The 25,990-nt window shown below is 38.1% G+C and overlaps 1 protein-coding gene across 1 annotated transcript in view; it reads right to left on the reverse strand.

The window, feature by feature from the left end:
* The window catches only part of LOC149170321 (THO complex subunit 3-like), a 209,616-nt gene that overhangs the window by 115,006 nt on the left and 68,620 nt on the right, over positions 1 to 25,990 (reverse strand). The window contains exons 4-5 of the mRNA XM_089428986.1: positions 14,339 to 14,430; positions 14,029 to 14,097 (exon numbers count right to left, since the gene is read on the reverse strand). Of these exons, the coding sequence (XP_089285112.1) occupies positions 14,029 to 14,097; positions 14,339 to 14,430 (161 nt within the window). The remainder of the gene's footprint in view (positions 1 to 14,028; positions 14,098 to 14,338; positions 14,431 to 25,990) is intronic.

The raw sequence follows: 25,990 nt of genomic DNA on the forward strand, positions 1-25,990 counted from the left end.
TTGGAGGAGGCTAAAGGAGGCTTCATCGGATCAGACCCAGCTTGGGGTAGGCTTCATGAACCTTGTTTGAATGTTTTCCATGTAATTTTTTGTATACAATTTAGTTTTTATTTTTATTTTTTTTATGTTTGGGCCTCTGGCTGAGTTTTTCATCGACACAGGGCCAGCTAAAGGAGGCTTCATCAGATCAGACCCAGCTTGGAGTAGGTTTCATGAACCTTGTTTGAATGTTTTCCATGTAGTTTTAGTTTTGTTTTATGTTTGGGCCTTTGGCTGAGTTTCTCAGCCACACAGCGGCCCTGTGTGGCTGAGAAACTCAGCCACAGGGCAAATAATTTGCAAATTAAAATTTAAAAAAAAAACACCAAAAAAATTATTTTTTTTTCTTCCAGATTATGTCACCATGCCACCAAAGGGTTTTAGAAAGTCTCATGATCCAGCATGTGCGTCAACGAATCATTGTCGGTAATGACCACCATGTCAAGTGCAATTATTGCAATGCCACAATGCATGCAAGCATAAACATGCTAAAAGACAGCCTAGCCAGAATTCCTGGGAATGGTGTGGGATGTTATCAAAATTGCCCTGATGAAGTCACTACTGAAATGGTCGCTGCTTTGGAATCCATTAAAGAAAAAAGTTCTAAGAGGGAAAAAAGAAAGGATGAGATTGTTGGAATAGGTAGAATCTCATCTCAGAGTGAAACACAGATTCAAAGTCGAGGGATTCGTAACTCCTGTTCAAGTGTTGTGGCAAACAGGAGTATAGCCTCTTCTTTCTTCAATCCTCGTACAACTCCAACATCTCAACCAACCTTGCATAGTTTTAATGAAAAGAAAAGGTAGGAGGCAGATATGGCAGTGAGGAGGTTTTGGTACCATAATAGTCTTTTATTCAACTATGTAAAGTCTTATTTTTATCAGCCCATGGTGGATGCCATTGCAAGTGTTGGCCCTGGTTACAAAGCCCCACCTTATAATGCACTTAGGGAGAAAGAGCTAGATGAGGAGCTTGCGTGTGTCAAGGAACAATTGGAAAGCATTAAAAGCTCATGGAAATTTACAGGTTGTACAATTATGTCTGATGGGTGGACAGATCCAATGTTTTAAAACTCCGACTCTGGTTTGGAAACGACCAAGAGTCGGCTCCGACTCCGACTCCGACTCAATATCAACTCAACCGGTTTAATTATAAAAAAACATAATTTTAAAGATTTTCATTCATGTTTCCAAACACAAAGCTTTAGAATATCGAGAGAAGACAACATATGATCAAAGTACGCTCATGAGTATATCCATTATATCAAAATGGCACCCAATACATTGTCCAATACATACGTGAATGATGATATAGAGATCAAAACAAAAACACATAACCAAGGAGGCTAGAAATGGCCTCTACAACAAAAGTAAATTGTGATAGTAAAACATCACTAGTCACCATTGACAAGTACTACTGGCTATTGCTAGAGGAGCCAACATCATCTGGCTCAACCTTTGAATCAGAGCGAGACAGGGAAACCCATGGGTCCTCATCATCATCATCTCCAACTGCAACTGTAGAAATGGTAGCACTAGCAAGTTGTGTAGCAGTGGCACGCTGAGATAGATGAGATATGCGCTTCCGTCGTGGCTGAGCAGAGGAAGCACCTACAACTGGAGGACTTGGGGCTAGACCTGAGGCTGGTACAAGTGGATCTGCATTCAACTGAACATTATGTTCGAGTGATGCCTCCACCTATAAATCCAAATCAAGATCCTCATCAGAATCAAACTCTGTTGGATGACTCTCCACTACCCAATCTGATGTTGGATCAATATCTTCCAACACAATGGGATCTAAATCAGGTCTTTTGTTCAGCAATTGGTTGCGTCTAAGCCAGAGGTTGTATTGGACATAGACTAGATCATTTAACTATTTTTTATCCAAACGGTTTCTCTTCTTCGTGTGAATCCTCTCAAAGATAGACCAATTACGCTCACACCCAGTAGCACTACAAGTTTGACTCAAAATACGAATTGCAAAATTCTGCAATTGAGGACAATGGCTACCAAAAGCCTCCTACCATTGTGCTGCAAAAAACATAGTACTGTAATGAGTTAGCTCAACAAATTATATCCAACTTTCAAATTATAAACAATTTAACAAAATAGGTATTAAGAATTTGAAAATTGAAATTTGTGTTTACCTGGCTCATCTGCTTCCCTTGCAATCTTTGCTAGGTTCTTCCCAAAGGTACCTATGGTTTTGCTGAATGTTGTGACCTGTCTGTGTATCTCCAGCAGATCACACTCCAATGGGATTGTGCGATCAATGCAGTCAATCAGTCCATCTTTAACCTCCCCACCCAAAGCTCCTGCCTCCAGAGCTTTATAATGATACTGTGGGTTCAAAAAATACCAGTGTTGTGAAAAGCGCGATCGGGATTAAATCTGTGCGGGGAACGAATCGGAAAAAATCAGGAAAAAATCGTTTGGTACAAAAATATTCAACTTTTTTCATCTTTTTTCAAAAACCAAAAAAAAGTTTATAAAATCATGCTGCCCCGACCCCGCACGATTTTTTCAGTAAAAATCGCGATTTTTTGGAAAAAATCACAATTTTTTGAAAAAAGCACGATTTTTCAGTAAAAATCGACAAATAAAAGTGGGCGATTTTTTCGTATAAAAATCGCGATTTGATCGGCAAGTGGAAAAAATCATGATTTTTTCATTAAACCGCGATTTAATCGCGATTTTCACAACACTGAAAAATACCCAACTGCATGTATAAGGCGATGGAGTTGATTGTTCCATCTTTCATTAATGATTGCCCAAATGGGCCCATACTTAGCCACTCTATCCTTGTATGCCCTCTTTATTTGCTCCTTTGCTTGATCCATAGCCTCATAAATGAAGACCATAGCCAATCTTTCCCCATCCACCAACCGCAACACCTTAACTAGTGGCTCAGCAGCATTCACAATCTCTACTGCTTTTTTCCAAAATATTTCTTCATTAACTTTATTTTTCAAATATTTGCCTTCCTGTTTGAGAGACCACTGGCTTTGATTGCAATGTCAAAAAATGAGTTGCAAATCTAGTGATGGCAAGCCTAATAATATCTCTGCCCCCTGTGTGTCTTCTCATCAAACACAAAATCCAATGACTTGAACAACATTAGCCACCCCCACCTCCTCAACAACCTCATCCAATAGTTGAAACAACAATTGTCCATCTTTCACCCTATCAGATGCATCAACTGATTTTAGAAACATGGTTCCCTGTGGGCAAAAGATAAGAAAGTTTATGATGGTACGGTTCCCTTGATCAGTCCATCCATCTGATGTGACGGCACATCCTGTTTTTGCCCATGAGTTTTTGAAATCTTTCAAATACTCATTAATGGAGGAAATTTCTTTCTGCAAACGATACCCCCTTAACTCATGCATAGTAGGGCCTTTGAAGCCCTTTCCAACAGCAAATATGGCATCAAACATAGGCTCATAATATGGTGAACAAGAAGCATTGAAGGGGATATCAGCATCATACCACCATCTAGATATGTAATCACAAGCAGTCTCCCTCAATTCTTTCTTCCAATGGTCATCTAAAGTGGGTTGCAAAGTTCTACTAGGTTCGGAGCCATGTGCATCTATGGAGAGGAGGGTATGACAGTGAAATAAATTTTGATATTCATATCACCCTTCTTTTTCATTTTACCCTTACCCTTTTCTTGAATAGACTCCAAAGAGGGAGGAACATAGCGGAAGGGGTTGGATGCATCAGTATAAAGGATAGAAGAAGAGCCCTCAAAATCAAAATGGGGGTTGGTAGCCATCATTTTTTGTATACTCCTCTTCCTCCCAATTTCAGCCTCTATTTCTTTTTGCCTAACTTTTTCTTCCTAAAACTTCTCAAAGCTATTTAACAACTCCTTCCTAATGTCCCCGATTTGTGGTGATTCACATGGAGTAATTTTGCCTCTAATCCCTGCCAAGTATTGTTTCAGCCTATGAATGCCCCTAGGACCCTCCTTAATTTTTCTATGGCGGAATTTGCAATGCATATGACTATCAACCATTTCAGCATATGTCCAAGCAACATCTTTCACTCTAGGAGCCATTTTTTGACTTGGAAATGAAAAGAAAAATTCTGATAATGAAAACAAAAAAAAATAGCATTGTTTCAATGTTCATTTCTTTTACAAAAGACACTCTTTTCAATTTCCAGATTTGCACAAAAAATTAAATAAGCAAAAACAGATTTTTAGAAGTACAAAAAAACCTCTAGGCACAAACCAACTCCTCGATGCTGCTCCAATGGCTGCCCAAGAAGCTCCTCACTCCTACTTCAATGCTTGCCCAAGACTCCTCACTGCTGCTCCAAAAACAAACTCCACAACTCTTCACAAACTCCTCACAAATTCTCACTCAATGAGATAGTTGTGAGAAAATGAGAGGGGTTGGGTAGCTTTTATAGGGTTTGGGAGAGGTAAATGGACCCCAAAGAACCCAAAGGCAGAATAGATTGGGGTGTGGGGTCCTAAATTTCCCCAAAAAAAACATAGCACTTTTCGACTGCAGCCACCGAGCCGACTGAATTGGCTCTGGCTCGGCCAAGCCGGCCGACTCGGTAACAACCTGACCGACCAAACCGATTTGGCCATTGAGCCGACCCGGCCAGGCTCTGGCTCAGTCTGGCTCGGCCATTTCTGTTTCGATCCAACCATTTTTTAAAACAGAGGACAAATCAGAGGGATAGAACAATAATAAATTTTGTTGTAGCTTGCCCTAAAAGAGCCATGTTCCTAAAATCCATTGATGCATCTGCAAATGTAAAAGATGCACATTTGATTTTTACATTGTTGGTTGATATGGTGGAGGAAGTTGGGGTTACAAATGTTGTCCAAGTAATCACGGACAATGCAGCAAATTATGTGGCGGCTGGAAGGTTGCTTTGTGCCAAATATCCCACCATTTTTTGGACTCCATGTGCTACCCATTGCATAGACTTGATGCTAGAGGACATTGGGAAGTTGGAGTGGGTGCAAGATGTTGTGCAAGAAAGCAAACAAATTACCAAGTATATTTATAATCATGCTTGGGAATTGAAGCTTATGAGGGAATTCACACAGGGTGAGCTTAGTCGCCTAACTGTCACACGGTTTGCTACAAACTTTCTTTCCCTCCAAAGCCTTTTGTATGAGTATCAAGCTTTGAGAAGAATGTTTTGTAGTCAGCAATGGGTACTTTGGAAAGATAGCACAAAACCAGAAGCATTGTCTGTGAAAGCATATGTCTTTGGTGATAGTTTGTGGGACAAAGTCACTGAGATTGTCAGCTTCACTGAGCCCCTTGTGAAAGCATAAGTCACTGAGATTGTCAGCTTCACTGAGCCCCTTGTGAAAGTCTTGACATTGATGGATGGAGAGAAACCTGCAATGGGATATATTTAAGAGGAAGTGGACAGGGCCAAAGAGGCCATCAAGACTTTCTATAAGGGAAATGAATCTAAATATCTCCCTATATGGCGAATTATTGATTCCAGATGGGACAGGCAACTACATTCACCATTGCATGCAGTAGGAGCATATCTCAATCCGAGCTTATTCTATAATGAGGGGTCTAGCATTCAAAGAGATCCCGAGGTGATGAGATGTGTCATGATATGCATTGAGAAGATGTTCCCGAATCAAGATATTCAAGACAAAATCAATATACAACGAGATATGTACAAGGAAGCAGCTGGCATGTTTGGATTCAGCAGGACAAGAAAATGCCTTGTAAATGCAAATCGTTAGAACTTAGCTTGTAATTTTGCTAGTTCTCTTTTATATGTTTGGCATTGCAAACTGATAATCTTTGTTGCTATTTTTTTACCACTCATTGGTGGATAAATTGTGGCACTGAGGGACCACAATTACAAAAATTCGCCATCCGAGTTATAAGTCAACCCTACAGTGCTTCTTCTTGTGAGCGCAATTGGTTAGTGTTTGCGCACATCCACAGCAAAAAGAGAAACAAGTTGGAGCATGAGAGGTTGGAGAAGTTGCGTTTCATCTACTACAACCTTCGAATGCTCACAAAACAAGTGCAACTAAAGGATACCAATCCAATTTTATTGGATACTATTGATTTAGAGTCTGATTGGGTTGTGGAGGAGGAGTCCCCTGATTTGAGTTGGCTTGATGAAGAGACTGAGGATCTCTCTAGTTTTCCATCTGAAATGGAGACTCCAAATACACCTGCCTCAAAATTGTTATGAACTTATGAGACAATCATTTATCATTTATGACATATGTAATTGAATTTTGAACTTGCTGACATTTTTTATTTTAATAATGGAATCACGAGTCCTTTTCATATTCAGTATCTAAATGTTTTGCTTACAAAAATCGAATATGTTATGTTGTACTTTTATAGATATGAGATGATGTTATGAATTATTACATATACTGTGGTTTTTCTAAGTTATAAGGATTGGAATCGTCATTAGTTTCTTTTTTGTGCTTAAAATTTACCATATTTTAACATTTTTTTGTATTTTGACGAGTCTTATACGAGTCTTATAAGGGTCGTTCCCGAGTCTTATACGAGTCAATGCAATGACGAGTCTTATAAGAGTACGAGTCGTGCAACATTGATCAAAATCACTATGTATATTGGGATCTTCATCAGCAATATCACCCTCTAAGCATTAAAATAAGATAGAAAAATTGTAGCATGTCAAGTCAAGATTTTGTTTGAGTGATGGGTACATTTTAAGTAGGGTCATGATGGAGGAGTTCAACAACCAATGCCAATAACATCATGGTACATAGAGGGGTTGGTTCTCTAGAACGAACAAAGTTAGTTCTTCAAGTTAAATACTCCAGAACACTTGGAATATGTAGATCTCCATTGAGAAACAAAAAGTGTCGCACTGAGAAACAAACAAAAGTGTCGCACTGAGAAGGATCAAACCAACCCAAATTAATCTTATGTCGAATCTTGCAGTGACTGGAAACTTGTGATGAATTGTTATCACATGAATGGATTGCACTAACATTAGTATTCTTCGGAACATCAGTTTGTTGTTTCTGTTATGAATGGTCCCGACATGTAGCATGGTTGAGTTGTCTACTCTCATGATTCGGATGTCGATAGGGAACTTTTTTGGTTTGACTTTCCCTTATTAGGTGTGTGGAAATTTTTTGATTTCCTTCTGGTACTACAGTTGTTGAGTTAGGTACACAATCTTCGTTTGGAATTTTCATCATCTAGATTGTAACATGTGAGTGTGTTTTTCCTTCAACTGATTGATCCTCTTCTTGAGTTCTGTTATTGACTGGTTCGGTATTTGTTTCTTTATCTTCAACTGGGGATGTTACGACTGGCGACTTCGATACTTCCTCTTGAATACAATGTTCTAACTTGTCTTTTAATGACTTCTTGTCCTTCTTAAGCTTTTTAATTTGTGTTAGTAATTTTTCGCTATGATCCTTAAGTCACAAGACTTCTTCATTTTGTCAATTATTATGCATATTTTGTAATACTTTTTTACCTTCTTGAAAAATTACTTTTGAAATATCTTGGATGTCTTCTGGTGTTACTAAATTTGGCTTCACGGTGACATCCTGTAGTGTTATTTTTTTCTTTTTGTAAGAAAATGTCAAAAACTTCTTTTTCGTATTCAGGATGAAGGAACCAAGGGTTTCCATCCAAGGTGAACCTAAAATAATGTCACCTTGATCACTCCATAGGGTTTGAATTGAGAATTGTGATACGAATGTATAATCTCCAACGTTTAATTGTAAATTGGTTATGTCATATATTTTGTTGTTAAAACAGTCAAATTTTTCAATTATATTTGACTCGGGAATCACTAATTGGTTTGTGATTTTAGGTTTTATATAATTTTTATTTTCGGCTGGCGATATAGCAATAGTAACATATTTTCTCACAATAGACCCTTTAATTCTAAATAGCACCGAGACATAGTTATATTAAGTTTCTAGAAATCTTCCTTCCTTCGTTTCCGAATTAGACTCCATTTATTTTTCCTTCAGACACTTAGCTAGTACTTTGTGAACTTAAGACCTTGTCTTTTGTGAATTTAATATCCTTTGGCACAATTTTCAGTTTTGAGGGTCCTTTAAAATATTTATATATTTATTTTTTCAAAATACTTTATTTTTTTAATATAATAACTCCTTGAATTTTATAAATAGGCACTTAGATATATATTGACTACTTAATAAATGTTCTTAGAATATATTACCACCTCCTTTTTTAATCAAAAAAAATTTTAAATTTTCTTGTCTTTATAAAGACATTCACCACTTCCCCAAACCCTTTTTTTAATAATAACTTCACTTAAAAGTATGGTATTACCATATAAGCACAACGCTTTGTTAATTAATTTAACCAATCGATATGGTGTATAGGTACAACTTTTCAGATTGGAGGTCTTGTATTAAATTTTTCCAAATAATATTTGTAGCATATAGCAATGTAAGCGTATGGATTGTACGGAAAATGAACAGTGTCACAATAGCGGTGGTGATTATCAATGTTGTATTCAACGACAGCTTGAATAGTTGGTAGCGTGAATGTATGGCTAGATGGATGGCTAAAGCGGTGGAGACTGTGAATTGCAGCATGTTGTGATTGCATTATAGACTATGCGACTCGAGTGAGTCGAAGGGGGAAAAGTAGTGATAGGGGTTGCTTCAGTTCAACCCACAGCGCAACGGATGGGGATAGAGAAACAGCAGGGGCACAGTGTCGATGGTTGTAGAAAAGGGTGGAGCCTACAGTGGTTACGCGTGGTTGTCAGTGGCAGCAAAGGATGGGTGTGGTCACTGCTAGGGTTTATGGCCGCTAGTGAACACAATTGAGGCGAAGCAGATGGCTGCGAATGTTTTGGTAGTGTCGGGTTGAGGATGGAGGTTGGTGGTGTGAAACAAGTGCAACTACTACGCTGCTACAGGTGGGGTCAGTGGGGCAGACCGCGGGGGAAGTAGCGGCTATCGTGGCTTATCGGGTGGCAGTTGTGGTTGCACCTTTGGTCACGTTTTTGTTTTTATTATATTAAAAAAAAATTAATCGAATGATTTTGTTTATTTATTTATTTTTTCTTTTTTTATATATAATTTTTTTAATGAATTCTATATTTTTTTTAAATTAATATAACTATTTTTCTTTTTTCTTTTTTTGAATTCTCTTTCTTTTTTTTTCTTTTTTTTTCTTCTTTTAATTTTAATGGCGAAAGGCCCAGCAAAACAGAGGAGAAACTCCCAAATTCTGAGCGAAACGCTTCAATTATATGACAACAAGGTTGACGAAATGTTGATGGCCACAGGCCTGGATCGAAGAACGAGCTCTGTGTAGCAGTGAAGCGGCCCAAGAATTGAACTGCTCTGATACCAAATGGAACGAACAAAGTTCGTTTTTCAGGTTAAATACTCTAGAACACTTGGAATATGTAGATCTCCATTGAGATACTAGAATATATATTAAATGTATGAAGAAGAATGATGATACAATTGGGAATGGGGGCCCTGTATATATAACCAGGAAGTACCCTTTCACGAATAGTCATGTCGATAGAGACATGCCCCTTTGCTTAACTAATTATTACTTATTTACATAATATTATGTTTATTATTTATTATCTATATTTATTACTTTTACATAATTATATTCATAACATTCTCTTGATTAAATATTAGTTTCATAACCTCATACATGACAAAATCCAATGGAAACATTGTAATCCACTCGATCCTGAAACCCTGAAAAAATGTTAAGTCTGCTGGATTTTGAGTGAGATCTAAGATTCTACTTTCTCCATATGAAATCCAATGAGGTCAAAACCACTCTCAAACATCCTGAGCCATTTCATAGTAACGTTAAAAATTTAAAGTGATATTCTCATTTATATTTCATTTTCATCCTTTTACTTTAAGAATTTAACATTACCATGAATTGCATAGCAATAATAAGGCTATTGGCTTGAATATTAGGCTTCCACACACAAAAGTTCTTGAAACTCAAAAAGGGTGCTTTTGGGTGTCCCCCTTTTAAGGTGATGCGCCCAAAAGCACCCCTTTTAGGGAGACACATCTCCCACACTGGGAAATGTTTCCCCTTACGTCACCCCATGTCTCGCCAAAAGGGGGACGTGGGGAAACATTTCCCCATATGTCCCCCATCCTGGTTGCGTGGGAAGAGTTGGGTGCGTGCACCCCACCCTGGGGGACGCATCCCCGTGGAACACTAGTTATTAGTTATGCGTACTCATTAGTAATGGGTTAATTGGTACTTACTAGTAACTATCTATTGTAGCATTTTTTGGTTTTGATAAGATAGAATATTTAAAAAATGTTAAGTTAGGATATGGACATAACAATAGTGAATAAAATGTTTTTGAAAATATCTTGATGATGATGTCCATATCAAAGAAAATGTTAGGTTAGATGTCCTAAAAAGTCAAGACAAAAAGAAAATGTTAGGTTAGAAAGAAAAGAAAAGAAATAAACTCTAAAAGTGAGCAAGTCTAAATGCCACTACTATTTTTTCTGCAAAAATAATGGTTGTGTGCAGCTTGTCATAAATGCCACAACCCATGATAGTCAAATAGTTTAATCTTAGTTGCTTCATGCTTTAAATTTGATGTTATAATTAGACAATAAAGATCTGGCCAAACTGTTTAATCTTGGCAGATCAGTAGTTAGGTAGAGAATAATAAGGTGCTCATCAGTTTAATCTAAGCCCTTGGATGTTATAAGGTTAGAATTAGATAGTTTGCTTTTGTAAAATAAAAAGAATGGAAAAGGGTTTGCTAGCTTAAATGCACCCATTAAGTGAAGAAAAAATGATAGGATAAACAAAGGGTAAGTAGAAGAAAGGTTGCAGAAGTTTGATTATTGATTGGACAAAATGTACATTTATCATATTTCTATGTCCATAAGGCCATTACACAAAGCAAATGAAGGTCTACGAGATCAATTAATTAACTTCCATCATCCCCATTCATCTCTATATTTACTAATTTCCCCTTCCTACCTTCATACAATTCATATTCATTCATTTTCCATAAAAACCCCTTTTTTCTAAGGTTAAAATCCTTTCTACCTAGGAGAAGTGAAAATCCCATGTTAAATCCCCTTTTACCCGAAAAACCCACAAAATGATGTTTAGCCTAAGTATTAATGTATATATGCGAAAGCAAATAACCCATAAAAAGCATTATACTTAGTGTATTTCCCCTTTCTGCTCAAATTTCATATATTTCCCCTTTTTCGCTCATATTTCATATTAACACTAACCTATAGTATTAAACCCCTAAAAGTTTCCCTTTCTCGTATATTATTAACTCCTTTATAAAATAACTCGAAACTTTTAGTTTTATTAAAAAACTATGTATTTCATAAAATATCGCATCGCAAGCCTTTCATATGAATGCACTCTCCTCCGATTGCGATATGCGATACGTGATGGACCCGGACCCGACGCTATATATATCATAATCTATTGCCATATCGCATCCGCCCCTCATCGCAAGTCTCGGCTAAAGCATTACCCTCCGCCATTGCGATCTCCGATATGCAATGGGGACTCGGACCCGATCACATATCATACATGATTTATTCCCATGTCACATCCGGCCCCTATCGCATTCCTTTGCGATGGGCCTTACCCCGCTAAACTGCAATTGCGATATGCGATCAACCCGGACCCGATATCATTATCTGCCCGAGTTCATAAAATTTCAAGTCCGCCATACCGTGTTTTACGAAGGATTTCTTTGTTAAATCGTTTTTATGATTTAAACAAAGAACCCCGCTAATCTCAGTTTTAACCCATAAATAAAGCCATGGCCATAATTAATCGATTGGGCCCCTCCGTACTGCTCTTTCACTCCACCATCGTTCGATCAAATGCATTCAAATCCAACGGCCCTCATCGATTTCGGGTTGGCTCTTTGTACGGGCATTACCCACCTGAAAAGCGGTATTTCCTCTGACCTCCCCTTGCTACATGTCAGACTTAGATTATTTCGGGTGACCCCTCCCAAAACCGCCCGTGCCTCATAAAGCGGTGTGAAGAAAACCAAAGCCACCTCCCGCATAACGACAAAATGACCACTGTTCACGTTGCCCCATATTTCAAAAAGAAAACCTTTTTTTAGTTTAAACGCAAAAATCACCATTTTGCCTTTGTTTCGCCTGTTTTCACAGTGAACCCTCCATAAGCCTCTGCGACCAATAAAGCCACTGTTTTACCTTCCGATACGCTCTGAACTCCTTCCAATATCCTTTCAAGCTCAATAAAGCCATTGATGACCTTCTCTATCACCTTGTTTTTCTTAACAGTTTCTGTGTTTTGCAGATAAAGAAAAAAATCTACATACAGTTAGAAGACAAATATGAAGACCATATCAAATTACTTTACCATGTGACATAAAATCTAAAAGGATTTACTGTTGAAAAACACAGTAAAAACCTGAAATGCACAATAAAGGTTAAAGAACACAGTAAAGGCTACTAAGCAGGGTCAAAGGATATTCACAGAGTTTAAAGTGTATCAGATGAAAGATCAAAATGAAGGAATCAATCAGTGCAAAAGGATTCAAACAATTAAGCAGCTTAAAGGGCAAAATATCAGACAACAAAACCAGCACAACCTGAATAAAAGGGACAGCAAGAAGCAGTTAAACAGTTGCCCCTATTTTCTCGTATGAAGATCTTTCCTTTCCTAGAATAAATCTTAATCAGTTTTAGGATATTTCCTTAGTTTTATTATTGTACAAATAACTCTCTTCTCGAGTTGTTATAAGTTCGAAGTTCAAGATTCATTGTTCATTGCTTGTTAAGTCTTGACTATTCATTCTACTTTGAACCTAGAAGCCAACTTTGAAGGAAGCTTTTGTAGACACTTTATGTACTTAGTTTTTCTAGAACCTTAATACAAAGCAGAGGATTCTGAATTTGGTTTTACACAGTTTGTGTTACCCTGTAAGTTTTTCCAGTTATCAATCATTATGTTTTTCTTCATATGCTTATGACTTATAGAGATATCTAGGTAGGAAGAATTGTGTTTCAATTTATTCCTATAAGCTCCTGAAGTGATCATCTATTAAGATAATGGATTAATGAATTGTCTGTTTAGCTAATCCCCTTTAATCAATAAATCATCAGCATCTTTTGTAAGCTTAAGTATACTGCCTTGAACCTTTGGAACATAGTTTAGGAGGTTTTCACACTCATGATTGTTCTGTTTTACAGTCTGGAAATTGTGATAATCATATTATTTTTTGTCTTCTTCTCACCACTATTTGATCTATATCACTATATAAAGTTTTATAGCAACCTTTTGCTGAGATATTAATATTATCCAAATGATTAAGTATTTCAATTCTACATCTGTCTTCATTCATTGGTCTTCCAAAATTAAAACCACCAAAACAATTATTTTAGATGCTCTGGCATTGGTAGCTGACCTTCTACTATCTCAAAAGTACAACACTATCTAACTTCTAACACTATAATTATAATTAAAGTTATTGGAAAGGCATTTTTCCTAGCAAAGTCTAGTAGAAAAGTGTTTCCATGCAACCCTTTCTGGGGACTACCTAAGATTATATACATGAGTTGAACAACAAACTATTTGACATCATTGATTACTTGTTATATGATAGTTGCAACATCTTGCACACATGTAAGTACCATTTAAGTACCGAAACATTAGGAAATAGTGTTAGATCCCAATTTCTTTTATTGTCGTAGGTCTTCAAGGAAATATCCATGACCCCTACGTCCACTAGATCTCTTGACCAACCTTTTTGTCAAGACTGAATAGAATTCACCTAAGGAAGAAGTAAAACAATTTGTATGTATGTACGTACATATAGATTCAGGGATATAATGACAATAGAGTATGTTCTATGTAGTTATCAAATTAACTTTATGGTTTAATCAAACTATATACAATATATTTCAAACAAGAAAACCAAAGAAGCTTTTTAGGATGGTAAGAGGAAATACGAGCAATTCAATACATACCTCATAGCTAAATTTACGCTTATGAAGAGGCTTGAATTTGCGGACATCGATTATAGTCAATTCATCATCCTGCACAAACATGGTGATACTTAAAACAGGTAAGAAATAAATGATATAGCAGCATAAATTACAATCAACAACATGACCATAATCCTAAACAACTCAATATAGATAATGATCAAACAGGAAAAGTTGCATATGTCATTTCCTTGTATCACTGAAAACTGCCAAAAAATAGAGACAGAATCATATCGGACCATTTTCTTTTGCCTATTTTTTCATACTTAATATGATAAAAAATTAGAAATACCCGGTTTCCCACAGCAATATGTGTCCCATCGGGTTTGAACGTGATGTTGATGTTCTCCCCACTAAGTTCAACCTGCTGAGAACATTTTCCGCCTGAAATATGTTGGGGAAACCAGAAGTCAATACTGGAAATAGAAAACATAACTTATAAGGAAACCAGAATAAGAAGAGTCAATTGATAATCTACGTATTTCAAACACTCATCTTTAAATGATGTAACACTTTTAAGAATGCAATATTATGCTCAATGTTGCTTTGATAGGTTCCTTTTCATCTTTGCTTTTTATTTGACATGCTTTTATACATACTAACCTCTTCTTTGCTCTGAAAATACAAGAAGATATTCAAAAAGGGACATACACACGCAGATGTGTGTGTGTGTAGATAGCTAGATAGGTCTATGAGTGTCTTAGCACACATCCATTAGTTATAAGTTATAACTAGATTATGTTATTAACTACAAAGGAGAAGGCACCACACATGACAACAAATCCAAGTGACAAGAAACCAATAATTGCAGGCTTGGAGTTAAAGTGGTAGACAACCCTCTACAAGAAATCAGACGTCACTTCAGGATCTATAAATGCCATTAAGGGTTAATGTTGAATGCTATATTAAACTATATAAAAACAACTAGTTTAAATCTTTCTGCACATCAAAGAAAATTATGAACAATGAAAGTCGAGTATTGTACAATTGCTATGACTCACGTAGAGAGGGAAGAAATCTTCAGCTTTCTAGACATTCATTACAAATGGGTGATCTTGCTACAACCTTGTAATTCAGCTTGTTTCAAAGTGGCTTTACTACTATCTTTCTTATCTCTTCGTTGACAATCTGTCCTACTACCCTTTGTATTGTATGAGGACTTGTCCCAGACAGAACTGTGTTTTGAAAAGCAGCCTGAGTCATCTTGGACTTGGTCAACTTGACTGAGCTGACTAGCAATCGTATTGACTTGTCCTTTTCATTGGCTCAGAGCTATGTCACAAGGTTCATCGAACTTCAACATTGAGGCTCGGAGTTCGGTGAACCTAAAAAAAATTCAGGTTTGGCAAACCTCATCAAATCTCATGGCCAGTGACTAAGTCCATAGCTCGAGCTCATGTCGCAGCTCAAGTTTGTAAATTATTCTTGCAATTTCCAAGTCCATGATAGCATTTATTATGTTTATTGATGTTGATTTCTTACTATCTTATCCTATATTCATTTTAAAGTTTATATATATATAGAAAATGTATACAAAATAAGCTAATAGCGAACCTCATTTAAAATCAAACTTGAGCTTAAACCTAACCATTGCCAAACCCAAACTCGTCTCTGAACTGTACGACTTAGGCTCGAAGACCTAGTTTGGTACCAAACCAGCACCACTCAACTGAGACTATACCAACTCACCTAAGTCACTTGACATGATGACACAAGACATGAAGCACACGAAAATGCAAGTGTCTAACATGTGACATGACAACCCCAAAAACAAGACACCGACACAATATATATATATATATATATATATACGAAAACCCCAAAAACAACACAAGGAGGACACACGCACACACACACACACACACACACACACTATATATATATATATATGACGATTATTTTTCTTAGCTTGATAATTACTTGTGAATATTTGTTCGCATCTTATTGATATTACCTTCTCTTCATCAAGCAATTACCAAAAACATAAAGATCACAAAAAGACAAAGAACACCAAAAATTAGGATTAGGCTCCAAGCCAATGTAAAACCCCACAAGGGGGAAAACCAAAAAATCCTCTTCTTATAGAATCAGATCAAAGTGAAATATACAAAACCCAAGACCAAGAACAAGACTTCCACAAAGACCCAAGTCAACCCTCCTCCAAATCTCCTTCAACCGCGTCAAAGTCAATGTTGGTCAAACCTTGTCAAATATGGTCAAATCACAAAATTCCAGACCTGTAATTTCGCAAAGTTGCCCCAGAACCTTTGCACGTGTGAATAGAAATAGAGCAAAAATCCAAATTTTCTCTTTCCTTCGACTCTTCTACTCTCTCCTTTGACTTCACTATTTTTCTTCTTGTATTTGCACAGAAATCAATGTGTGAGTTGAGTGAATGAGGTCAAAGTGTCTTGTATTTATAGTTGTCCAGGAGGTTGAATAGTTGCCTCTTCTAGGCCGACTTGTCTAGGCAAGGCCGCCTTGGTGTTGTGGATGACAAATTGACTTTTTGACTCAAATAAAATGATTTTTCTTTTTCTTACAAGAAGTCCAAATGGGACTTTGACTCAAATACATTCCTTTGACTCATAATAAATTTTCTTTTGACTCAAAAAACCCTATAAGCATGAAGAACATGCTTCGACTAGAAATAAAATAATAATAATGAAAGTACTAAATTAATATAATAAGCACATCAGTGATACATTTGTATTAAATTATGAAGACTGGCACTAGTTACATTTTCAACAAACGAAACATAAACAAAGATTCAAATATCTTTAGAATTTAGAAGCTAAAACATTTACAATTTCACTTGTTGATGTATTGACGGTGTTGGATGTCAACAACAGGCAGAGGGTCTCCCCGGTATGAAGTCCCAATTAGACCTCACACAGTTTGGAGTAGGAACCCCATCCGGGTATAGACCCGGTGGCCATAAAAGTGATCCTTAAGAATGTGTTGGCTACGATAAACAACATAAGAGAGCATGCACATAACTTTGAGGACAGCAAATGAGTAAACTTTGTGGAATATCAATTGTAATGCATAAGAGGTCCTTTCATGTAAGGAGAAGAGAGAGAGAAAGACTCTAGAAGAAAAATACTAGTACTATTCTAAAAGAGTAACCCAGACGTACGAATGAATCATTAGTTAACCTATGAAATAGTTCGCAAGATAATAATGATCATGAAAGCAAATCCAACACACACTAAATAAGATATATACTAAAGCTAATGAAATAGTTCATTGACCTTAGCATGTATGAAATAACATATATCGTAAACATTAAAGAATAGTCTTACTAAATCCACGGTACATGCATGAATGTGTGTCAGCTCTAAGAGCACTTCTCATCATTAAGTGAAAGCTCCAAGTACACAACAGAATGATATAACACTAGCTCCAATAGTGGAACATGAAGCTACTATTGAAAATTGTGTAACTAGGTTTGGTCTTCATAACTATGAAATGTACTTTTGATTCTTGTATATCGTAAAATAAAAGAAAAATATTATTATTATTATTTTTGGAGCATGGGTTTCATGCTCAACATCTTTTATTTTGGAGGTCAAGCACCCATTGAGTGCTTCTAGGGTTTGTCCTAGGTCAAGAAGTCAAAAAGAGTCATTGTCATAAGTTGAAGACCCCATTGGGAAGATTGTAACTTGTAAAGAAAATTATTTTTGTCATTAAAAGTGTCAAAATACCCTTCAAGACCAAGTCAGCCTATTTTAAGGAGCCACGTCCACCTTTAGAAGCCTATATAAAGCAGGGAACTCGACCTCCTTGGAATATTTTCATCCCTCACTCATCCAAAAGAAAAAGAAGAGCAAGAATGCAGCAAAAAAGGAAGAGGACGAAGAATACTTGTTTTTGGGCTATTTCTCTCTCACAAGTGCGAAGGAAGGCTAGGGTTTTTGTTAATTTTGATATGTTCTATGCTTAAGAGCAATTTACTTCAATTTCTCAATTAGCCCAATATCAATATCCAAGTTAGCAATCACATCAGCATGATAGTAAAATGCAGATAGAATATAAATATAAACAGTAGAAGACAAGCCAAGACAAGAGGACACAAGATGTGGCACCAGCCAAGGACAAACCCCAATGTGGGGAAACCCTTGATCAATTCTTCTTATATTCTTCAATAGTTCAACAGAGATAGAGAGATAGTACAAATATACAAATCTGATATTTTATGACAGCAACAGTAAAGCCTTGACCAAGGAAGTCAATGGTGGTCAAACATGATGGAAATCTTCCTCTAAGTGGCTTGATCAAACCCAACCAACATCGGCCTTGAAAAGTAATCTAATGCATCCAAAAACTACATTGTTGGTTCTACTCCTAGGAAGATCGTTCAACTCCTCGGAAGATCACCCATATGGCACCAACAAGATGCTCATTAAATTGAACCAAACATGATCAAACCTTGACCCAATCCATCGCCCAAAACGTTGTTGTCATCGTGCTGCAGTTGTTGTCACTGCTTCATGAGTTAGGGCATCAACCTTCAGCCCTCATTATCCACACAGTCAACAATGCAGGTCTTCTTAGGCTGCAGTGTACCAAGGTGAGACTCCACCACTGCCACATTCTCTAAGTCTAGCTTGTTTACCTTTAATGCAGCCCTTAGAACAGTCTTTACTGCTGACTATGGCCTGCGGCCTAGCCCAATAGTAAGTTAGGCCTATGGTCCTCAAACAAACAGCACCCAACGACCTCCAATTAGCAACACTAACTCGTTATCTTCCTCCGCCCACACATGCCTACAATCTTGGACCTTGAACAGCAACTCGGCTTCCAGTCTTACCCTAAGACAACCACCCTAAACAGATCCGCAAGTTGATCCCTTTCTCGCTGTCCAAGTCCTCTTCTGTTCAGTACACTAGCCCAGCAACTCGGTTCAAGAGACCACCCTATTCAGACCTATTTTGACCTTCTATTGTTGCTGCTATGGCTTGCTCTTTGCTGCAGCTAGGGCTTGCTCTCTTTGTTGCGACTAAGGCTCCTCTGCTGCAGCTAAGGCTCCTTCTCTTGCTGCAACTAGGGCTCCTTCTTTGCTACGGATTAAGGCCTTCTTTTGCTGTGGCTAGGGCACCTTAGATCTTTCTTTCCACCATGTCCTCCTTGTGAGAAGACATACCCAAACAAGTGGAGAGAGAGATCATGAGATGATGTGCTCCTCGAATGAATTGAGGTCTCCTCTATTTAAATGCAGCATTGAGGTTGAGCTAGGGGTAAAAGTGCTTGTTTTTCTTGCTAGCCGACCTTCACAAATTGTCAATAATACAAATAAATTCATATCTCCATAAATACATGTCAGAATCGAATGATCTTTAGATCAATCCTACACGTCTCGGAGAGAGGAATCCAAGAAAAATATTAGCTGTCATAAATAAGGTGACCCATATGGAGTTTGGCCCTAGTTGCCAATTTTAACAATCCCTCTCAACTAGGGAGAACTCCATCTGCTAATCCATCTGCCAATTGGTACTATCTCTGCCATCAATGCATTGCTCTGCTAAACCATGAAGAAGAAGAAGTGATCAAGAATGTATCATACCATTCTCTACTGACCCGAAGTCAGTCCCAAATAAAAGAGAGTGTCTCATACCACTCTTACTGACCCAAAGTTAGTTCCAATGAAGAGAGTGTGTCATACCACTCTTACTAATCTGAAGTCAGTTCCAATCAGTGTTTTTAAAACCAGCCAGTCCTAACTGGTAACTGGTCAAACCAGCCAGTCAGCAAGGCCACCAGTTGGAACCGGCTAAAAAACCCGGTCAGGAAGGTGCTTTGGCCGATTTTTGGCCCTAACCGACCGGTTTAGGACAGAACCGGCCAGTTTGTACTCAAACTGGCCAGTTCGTCCTAAACCGGTCGGTTACCTGCCATGCCCACGGAGGACCCACGCAACGGCTTAGCCAAGGTGGTTTAGGGGTTTTGGAGGGAAAGTAAGGGTCCTTTCCCTCCAAAAACACCCTCTCCAAGCCTTTAAGAGGCCCTTCTCCCTCTCATTTGTCTCACACATCTCATTTGGAGTGTTTATGAGTGTTTGTGAGTTTGCTTGGGAGCTTGGAGAGTGTTGAATTTTTGTTGGAGTAGTCATCTTGGAGGCTTGGAGTTGGAGTTGGAGCTATTTTGGAGATAGTTTGTAGCTGTCAGTGGAGTTGGCATCTTCAAGAGGAGGCTAAGGAAGCTAGTTTGCATTTCCAGGTAAGGATTTTCACTTGAAAATTCCTCATTTGACTGTTGTCCATGAATTAATTTTTTTTATGTGTTATAAATTTATAAACTTCTCACTTCTATCATCTATGCTATCAAATCTCTAGTTCTATGCTATCAAATTTTGTAGCCTACATGTGCATTTGTTTTCCTAAATTTAGCTTTGGTTTTCCATGTTTCTTAGCTGCAATTTTTTTTTTTAAATGGCAGATTTCTTTGCAAATTGTAATTATTTCAAGCAAACATGGCTCCAAAAGGAAAGGAGAGTGCATGGGTTCATTGTAATGTAATTGATGGAAGAATGATATGCAAATTATGCCATAAATCTATTGGAGGTGGGGGTATTCTTAGATTGAAACAACATTTAGCTGGGGTAAGAGGCCAAGTAAAGCCATGTGATGCACCAAATGCAGTGTTAGGTCCTATTAGGGCAGAATACATTTCCAAGCTTGAAAAGTTTTATGAGGATAAGGCTAGGGAGAAGGCCATCCAAGATGACATTTCAAGGAAGAGGGAATTATTAGAAGCCATGAAAGAGAGTGGGTATGATGATTATGAGATTCAAGACTCAATTTCTATCCCTTCCACCAATGACCCCTTTCACTATGTTCATCCTTCTTGTGGTCAACCATCAAAAGGAATAAAGAGAACAAACATCCAAAGTTATTTCTCATCTTCTGCCAACATTGCCTCTTCTAATCCCACTTCCTCCCAGCCAAGTCGTCAACCCACTTTGGAGCAACATTGGAAAAACAATGCAAAGAAACTTCTCATCAATACATTGCTAGATGGTGGTATGATTCGGATATCCCATTTAATGTTGCTCGGTCACCTTATTACCAAGCTATGTGGGACTCTGTTATAGCTGCAGGAAAGGGCTTCAAAGGCGCTAGTATGCATGACTTGAGGGGAGCTCTTTTGCAAAAAGAGATATCTTCCATTGATGAGTATTTGGTTGAGTTTAAAGATTCATGGCTCAAAACAGGTTGTTCCATCATGTCAGATGGATGGACCGATGGAAAGAACCGCACTATCATTAATTTCCTTGTTTCTTGCCCTTAAGAAACCACGTTTTTGAGATCAGTTGATGCATCTAATAAGGTGAAGGATGCAGCCCTTCTATTTGAGCTTTTGGATGACATTATTCAGGAAGTTGGGGAGCAGAATGTTGTGCAGGTCATCACCGATAATGCCTCAAACTATGTTCTTGCTAGAAAGATGCTTGAGTCCAAATATAGGACCATATTTTGGACTCCATGTGTTGCACATTGCATAGACCTCATGCTTGAAGACATAGGCAAAGTCGAGTGGGTAAAAAACATTGTAGAGCATGCCAAGTGCATTACAAAATACATTTACAACCACTCATGGGTATTGAACCTGTTAGCGCTTGAAATTTCACCTCAGGCTGAGAAAGGCAAACTCCAAGGCAACATCAAACCACTTAGCCTCGTAGCTAGCCCTACGGGGCAGGAGAGGCCTCCCTCCGGTCTATCTCGGTAAAGATCTTCAACGTATGACATAACCAATAAGGAAACACTGATTTTAGGCTAGTAAACTGATAAAAAAGTTTGATTTGGGATTTTTAGAATTTTGGTGGAAAGTTGGGGAAAGGCAATTCTGGGTGCGGGGATTGGACACAGTTTTTGCAGGGGGTTCTTTGGGGCAAGGTAAGAGACTGTACTGATGCCTTTAAATTAATTGAATGGATAGAAATGACCAGTGAGGAGCTAAAGAGAGCAAGAAACCTTCAAGAGTTCTCTTTAGACAGATGAAAACATAAATATTAAGCAAACTTAAAAGCAGAGCATGACAATCATGAATTCTACTTTAACACTTCATTCGCCTAATTTGCAGAAGGAAAAGTAAGATGATGAATCACATAACAAATTCACAAGTACAAAGAGATACACACCATCAATACATGTAACCACAAGAATCCCAAAAAGACTGCAAAACCCTGGTCTTTCTTCCTTTGCCAAAACTGCAGAGATACAATGAATAATACAATAGTAGCTTCTCCCTCAAGAGTCCAACCTTCCAACCTCTAAAAATGACTAAGAAAATACATAATATAGGTAAGCTAACACCTTTCCTTGCCTCTAGGGGTCGAGCTCATCCTTCTAGGAGCTGTTTCAACCAATTCTAAACTGAGCACTAAAATTTAGGCAGTCAAAACAACTTGCCTTTATAAGCTAGGAAACCAATTCATTCATTAAATGTTTGCTATTTCATGAATGAATCTTCAAGAATAGGGAAATAAGTGTCATGTCAACATGAAAATACATTAATTACATCAAAGAGGGTGAAAAAACCCATCACAAGTCAAAACTGGGCGAAGTCCTGAGCTGTAGATGAAATCCTGTGAAAACTGCCCAACGGGTCGCGCCCTCTTCCTGGACGGGTCGCGCTACTTTGGAGCTGATTTTGAGGTACTTCCCGGTGTCCAAATGAGGCAAAAGTGGGCTTGTTGGAAAGGTCTGGATGTCTACTTTCCAACCCAAGTGGAATTTCTGAATTTGGTGGTCATTTGCCCCTCCAAAATTGCAATCTCCCAAGACTGCTTCTTGTGTGTCAAAAATGTGGCAGAAAGTCATTTTTTGCTTGTTTTTTGACTTTCTGGAGGCCCAAAACTTGGTGAAATTTCTTGGCAATGGCTGAGCAAGTGTAACTTTTCATGACAAATCCAGAAATGCTGAGTTTTCCCAAAATGGAGTTGCCCAACGAAAGGGTCGTGAGGAAAACCTGTGTTTGGCACAAAAAATTCACAATTGACAAAATTTTCTCCAAATTTCTTGAAATTTGGGCTGGGAGTCTCTAATCAAGTACCATGCTCAGTCAAAGAGGCTTTGGCCAAAATTTGGAGTGGATCGGGCCTTTTCCATCGTTTTAGTGCCTTGGCCAACCACCCTTGGATCTGGCGATTGTAATTTTGACATTTCTCTAAAACCATGACACATGTGCAAAAAGTGAAGGAGGTTTTTCTTCTTTGGCATGTTGTGGACAAAAACCTCTCTCAGTTTTCCCAAATTCATCTTTGATTGCTCTGAAACATCTTTTGAGTGCGACTTATCCCGATGTGTGGAACAAGGGATTTTGCCGAAATGAAGCGAAATGAAGAGGATAATGGGGCTTCTAAATTCTTGGGGAAATTTTTGGAAGTAGGGAGGGATGTTAGGAAGCAGGGGAAAGTGGAATCTCAGAGATTGAGTGAAGGGAAGGGGTCCAAAAGGGCAAAACACAGGTCAAAACTAGAAAATTGCCAAGTTGTAGCTAGAAACTAGGGTTTGTGCGAAAATGAGGAATTTGGGGAATCTCAGTGATGGGAAGCATTTGGTAAGGTATTTTAAGGATAGGGGAAGGTGTATGAACATCTGGATACAAGTTTTGCTAATGATTTGACTGTCCAAGAGAAATTGCCTTCAAAACCCTAGGAGAGGGAAATGACCATACCTAGGCGCAACTGAAGCATGAACAAGGTGTAAAATGACTCATTAGACATTTTCATGATAATGACAACCCTATGAATGATGATAGACTCAGCTGAATAGTGACATAGATTGGCATTTGGGCAATTTTGAAATGAGTGAAAGCAAACCCTAGACCTAATGCCTAGTGACCAAATTTTGCTTGAAAATTCTTTGAAATGACAAAATTTGACCTGGACATTCTGAGACCACTTTGTAAGAGCATATTTGATCATTGGAGGAAGGCTGGAAAGACTGACACTAACAGAACCTAATGAGGAAAAACACTGGGGGCAAAGAGCTTGTTAGGCCTGCAATTACGAGATTTGCAACTCACTTCTTCACGTTGCAATGTCTCAATGGTCAACATAAAAACTTGAAGAAAATGTCTTCTTCTAAAGAATGGTCTAAATCTCAGTGGGCTCGTAGACAAGATGGAAAAGAGACCAAAAATAACGTGTTTGACAATTATTTTTGGAAAAGGTTTGTAGAGCTTGTGAAAATACCGAGCCCCTTGTGGATGGGGAAAAATTTTCCATGGGCTACATTTATGAGGCTATGGATCAAGCAAAGGAGCAGATACGGGCAGCTTACAAGGACAGGTTAGCTAAATATGGCCGCATATGGGAGATCATTGATAACAAATGGAACAATCAACTCCATCGTCCTATACATGCAGCTAGATATTTTTTGAACCCAAAGTATCATTATAAAGATCGGCTAGGAGATCTGCATGATGGGGAGGTCAAAGCTAGATTGATTGATTGCTTGGAGCGCATGGTCTCTACCCATGCAGACTAGTTGGAAATACATAGATAAGTTACTGTTTTCACTATGGCAGGTGGTACCTTTCGCAAAAACTTGGCAAAGATGGCAAGAGATGTGGATCAACCAGGTAAGCAATTCCAATTTCCAATTTGTTTTTCTTTTCAAGTTAAAATTGTTTACGTTCTTTACAATTCAAATTATAATCTAAGTTACTAATCTTTGCAGCACATTGGTGGGAGTCATTTGGTGGCCAGTGTCCTCAATTGCAAAGGTTTGCAATTAGAGTCCTCAGCCAAACTTGCAGTGCTTTAGGTTGTGAGCGCAATTGGTCTGTTTTTGAGCGCATACACACGAAGAAGAGAAACTGTTTGGAACAAAAACGGTTAAATGATCTTGTTTTCGTGCAATACAACCTTCGACCAAGGAACCAAATGATGAACAAAACACCCGATCTAGATCCCATTGTGTTGGACGATATTGATCCAACATCAGAATGGGTGGAGGAGACTAAAGATCCTATGTTTGAGGCTGATTTTGATATCGACATGGCATTAGTGGGTGATGAAGCAGATTTTGTGGCGGCATCAGAACCAGGATCAGTAGCGGCATCAAGGAAAGGCAAAGAACCAATGGAAGGCACTAGTTGTGCAGGTCGACAAACTCGTGCTTCCAGTAGGTCCACTTCTATTGTTATTGGTGGCATTGCTACTGAGGTTGCAGATCAGGTTGAGGCATCCTCAAACTCTGAACCAGATGATGTCTAGATGATGATCCTGTGTCTAATAGTGGTGATGAACTTGATGATTGATCATGTGTACACTGTAGACTTGTAGTACGCCAATGGCCTCATAGCTTGCAGCATTGTTTTTGGACTTTATAGGCCATTTAGAGCCTCATTGCTTATGTATTTTACTATTTTTTTGATTATATGTATTGCACTCAGTGCCATTTTGATATATTCACCTTTACATGGTATATAAATTAGCAAACTTTGCATATTTTGTCTCTATTGGCTTGGAATCATGGTTTTAAATCTTAAAAATAGTTTTGTTTCATTAAAAATTAATTATTTAATGTATTTTTCTAAATTGGTTCGTTTAGACCTAACCAGTCCCGGTTCAACCGATTCCGGTCAATAAACAGATTCGTTAGTTGGACCAGCCTAGTCACCAGTTCCGGTTTTAAAAACATTGGTTCCAATTGATCCCAGATCAATATCATCCTAGCATAGGGAGTACGGTAATACACGATGCATCCATCGGTAGTACTATGGTCCCTATCCTAATTTCCCTACTCATTGGCCAGATGAGAGGTACTTCCCATAAGTCCCAGACTGCATGGGTAGGATATCTCAGCAGGAGAAGGATGAACCACTCATCCTGCCTACATGTCGCCACAGGATATCATAGGGGAAGGCTGAGCCACTCACCCTGTACACAACAAATCACTAGGGGAAGGCTGGACCACTCACCCTATGA

This window comes from Pinus tabuliformis, chromosome 4_2 (assembly GCF_031772625.1).
Source record: "Pinus tabuliformis cultivar Carrire ecotype Pingquan chromosome 4_2, CPIR1, whole genome shotgun sequence".
NCBI lineage: Eukaryota > Viridiplantae > Streptophyta > Pinopsida > Pinales > Pinaceae > Pinus > Pinus tabuliformis.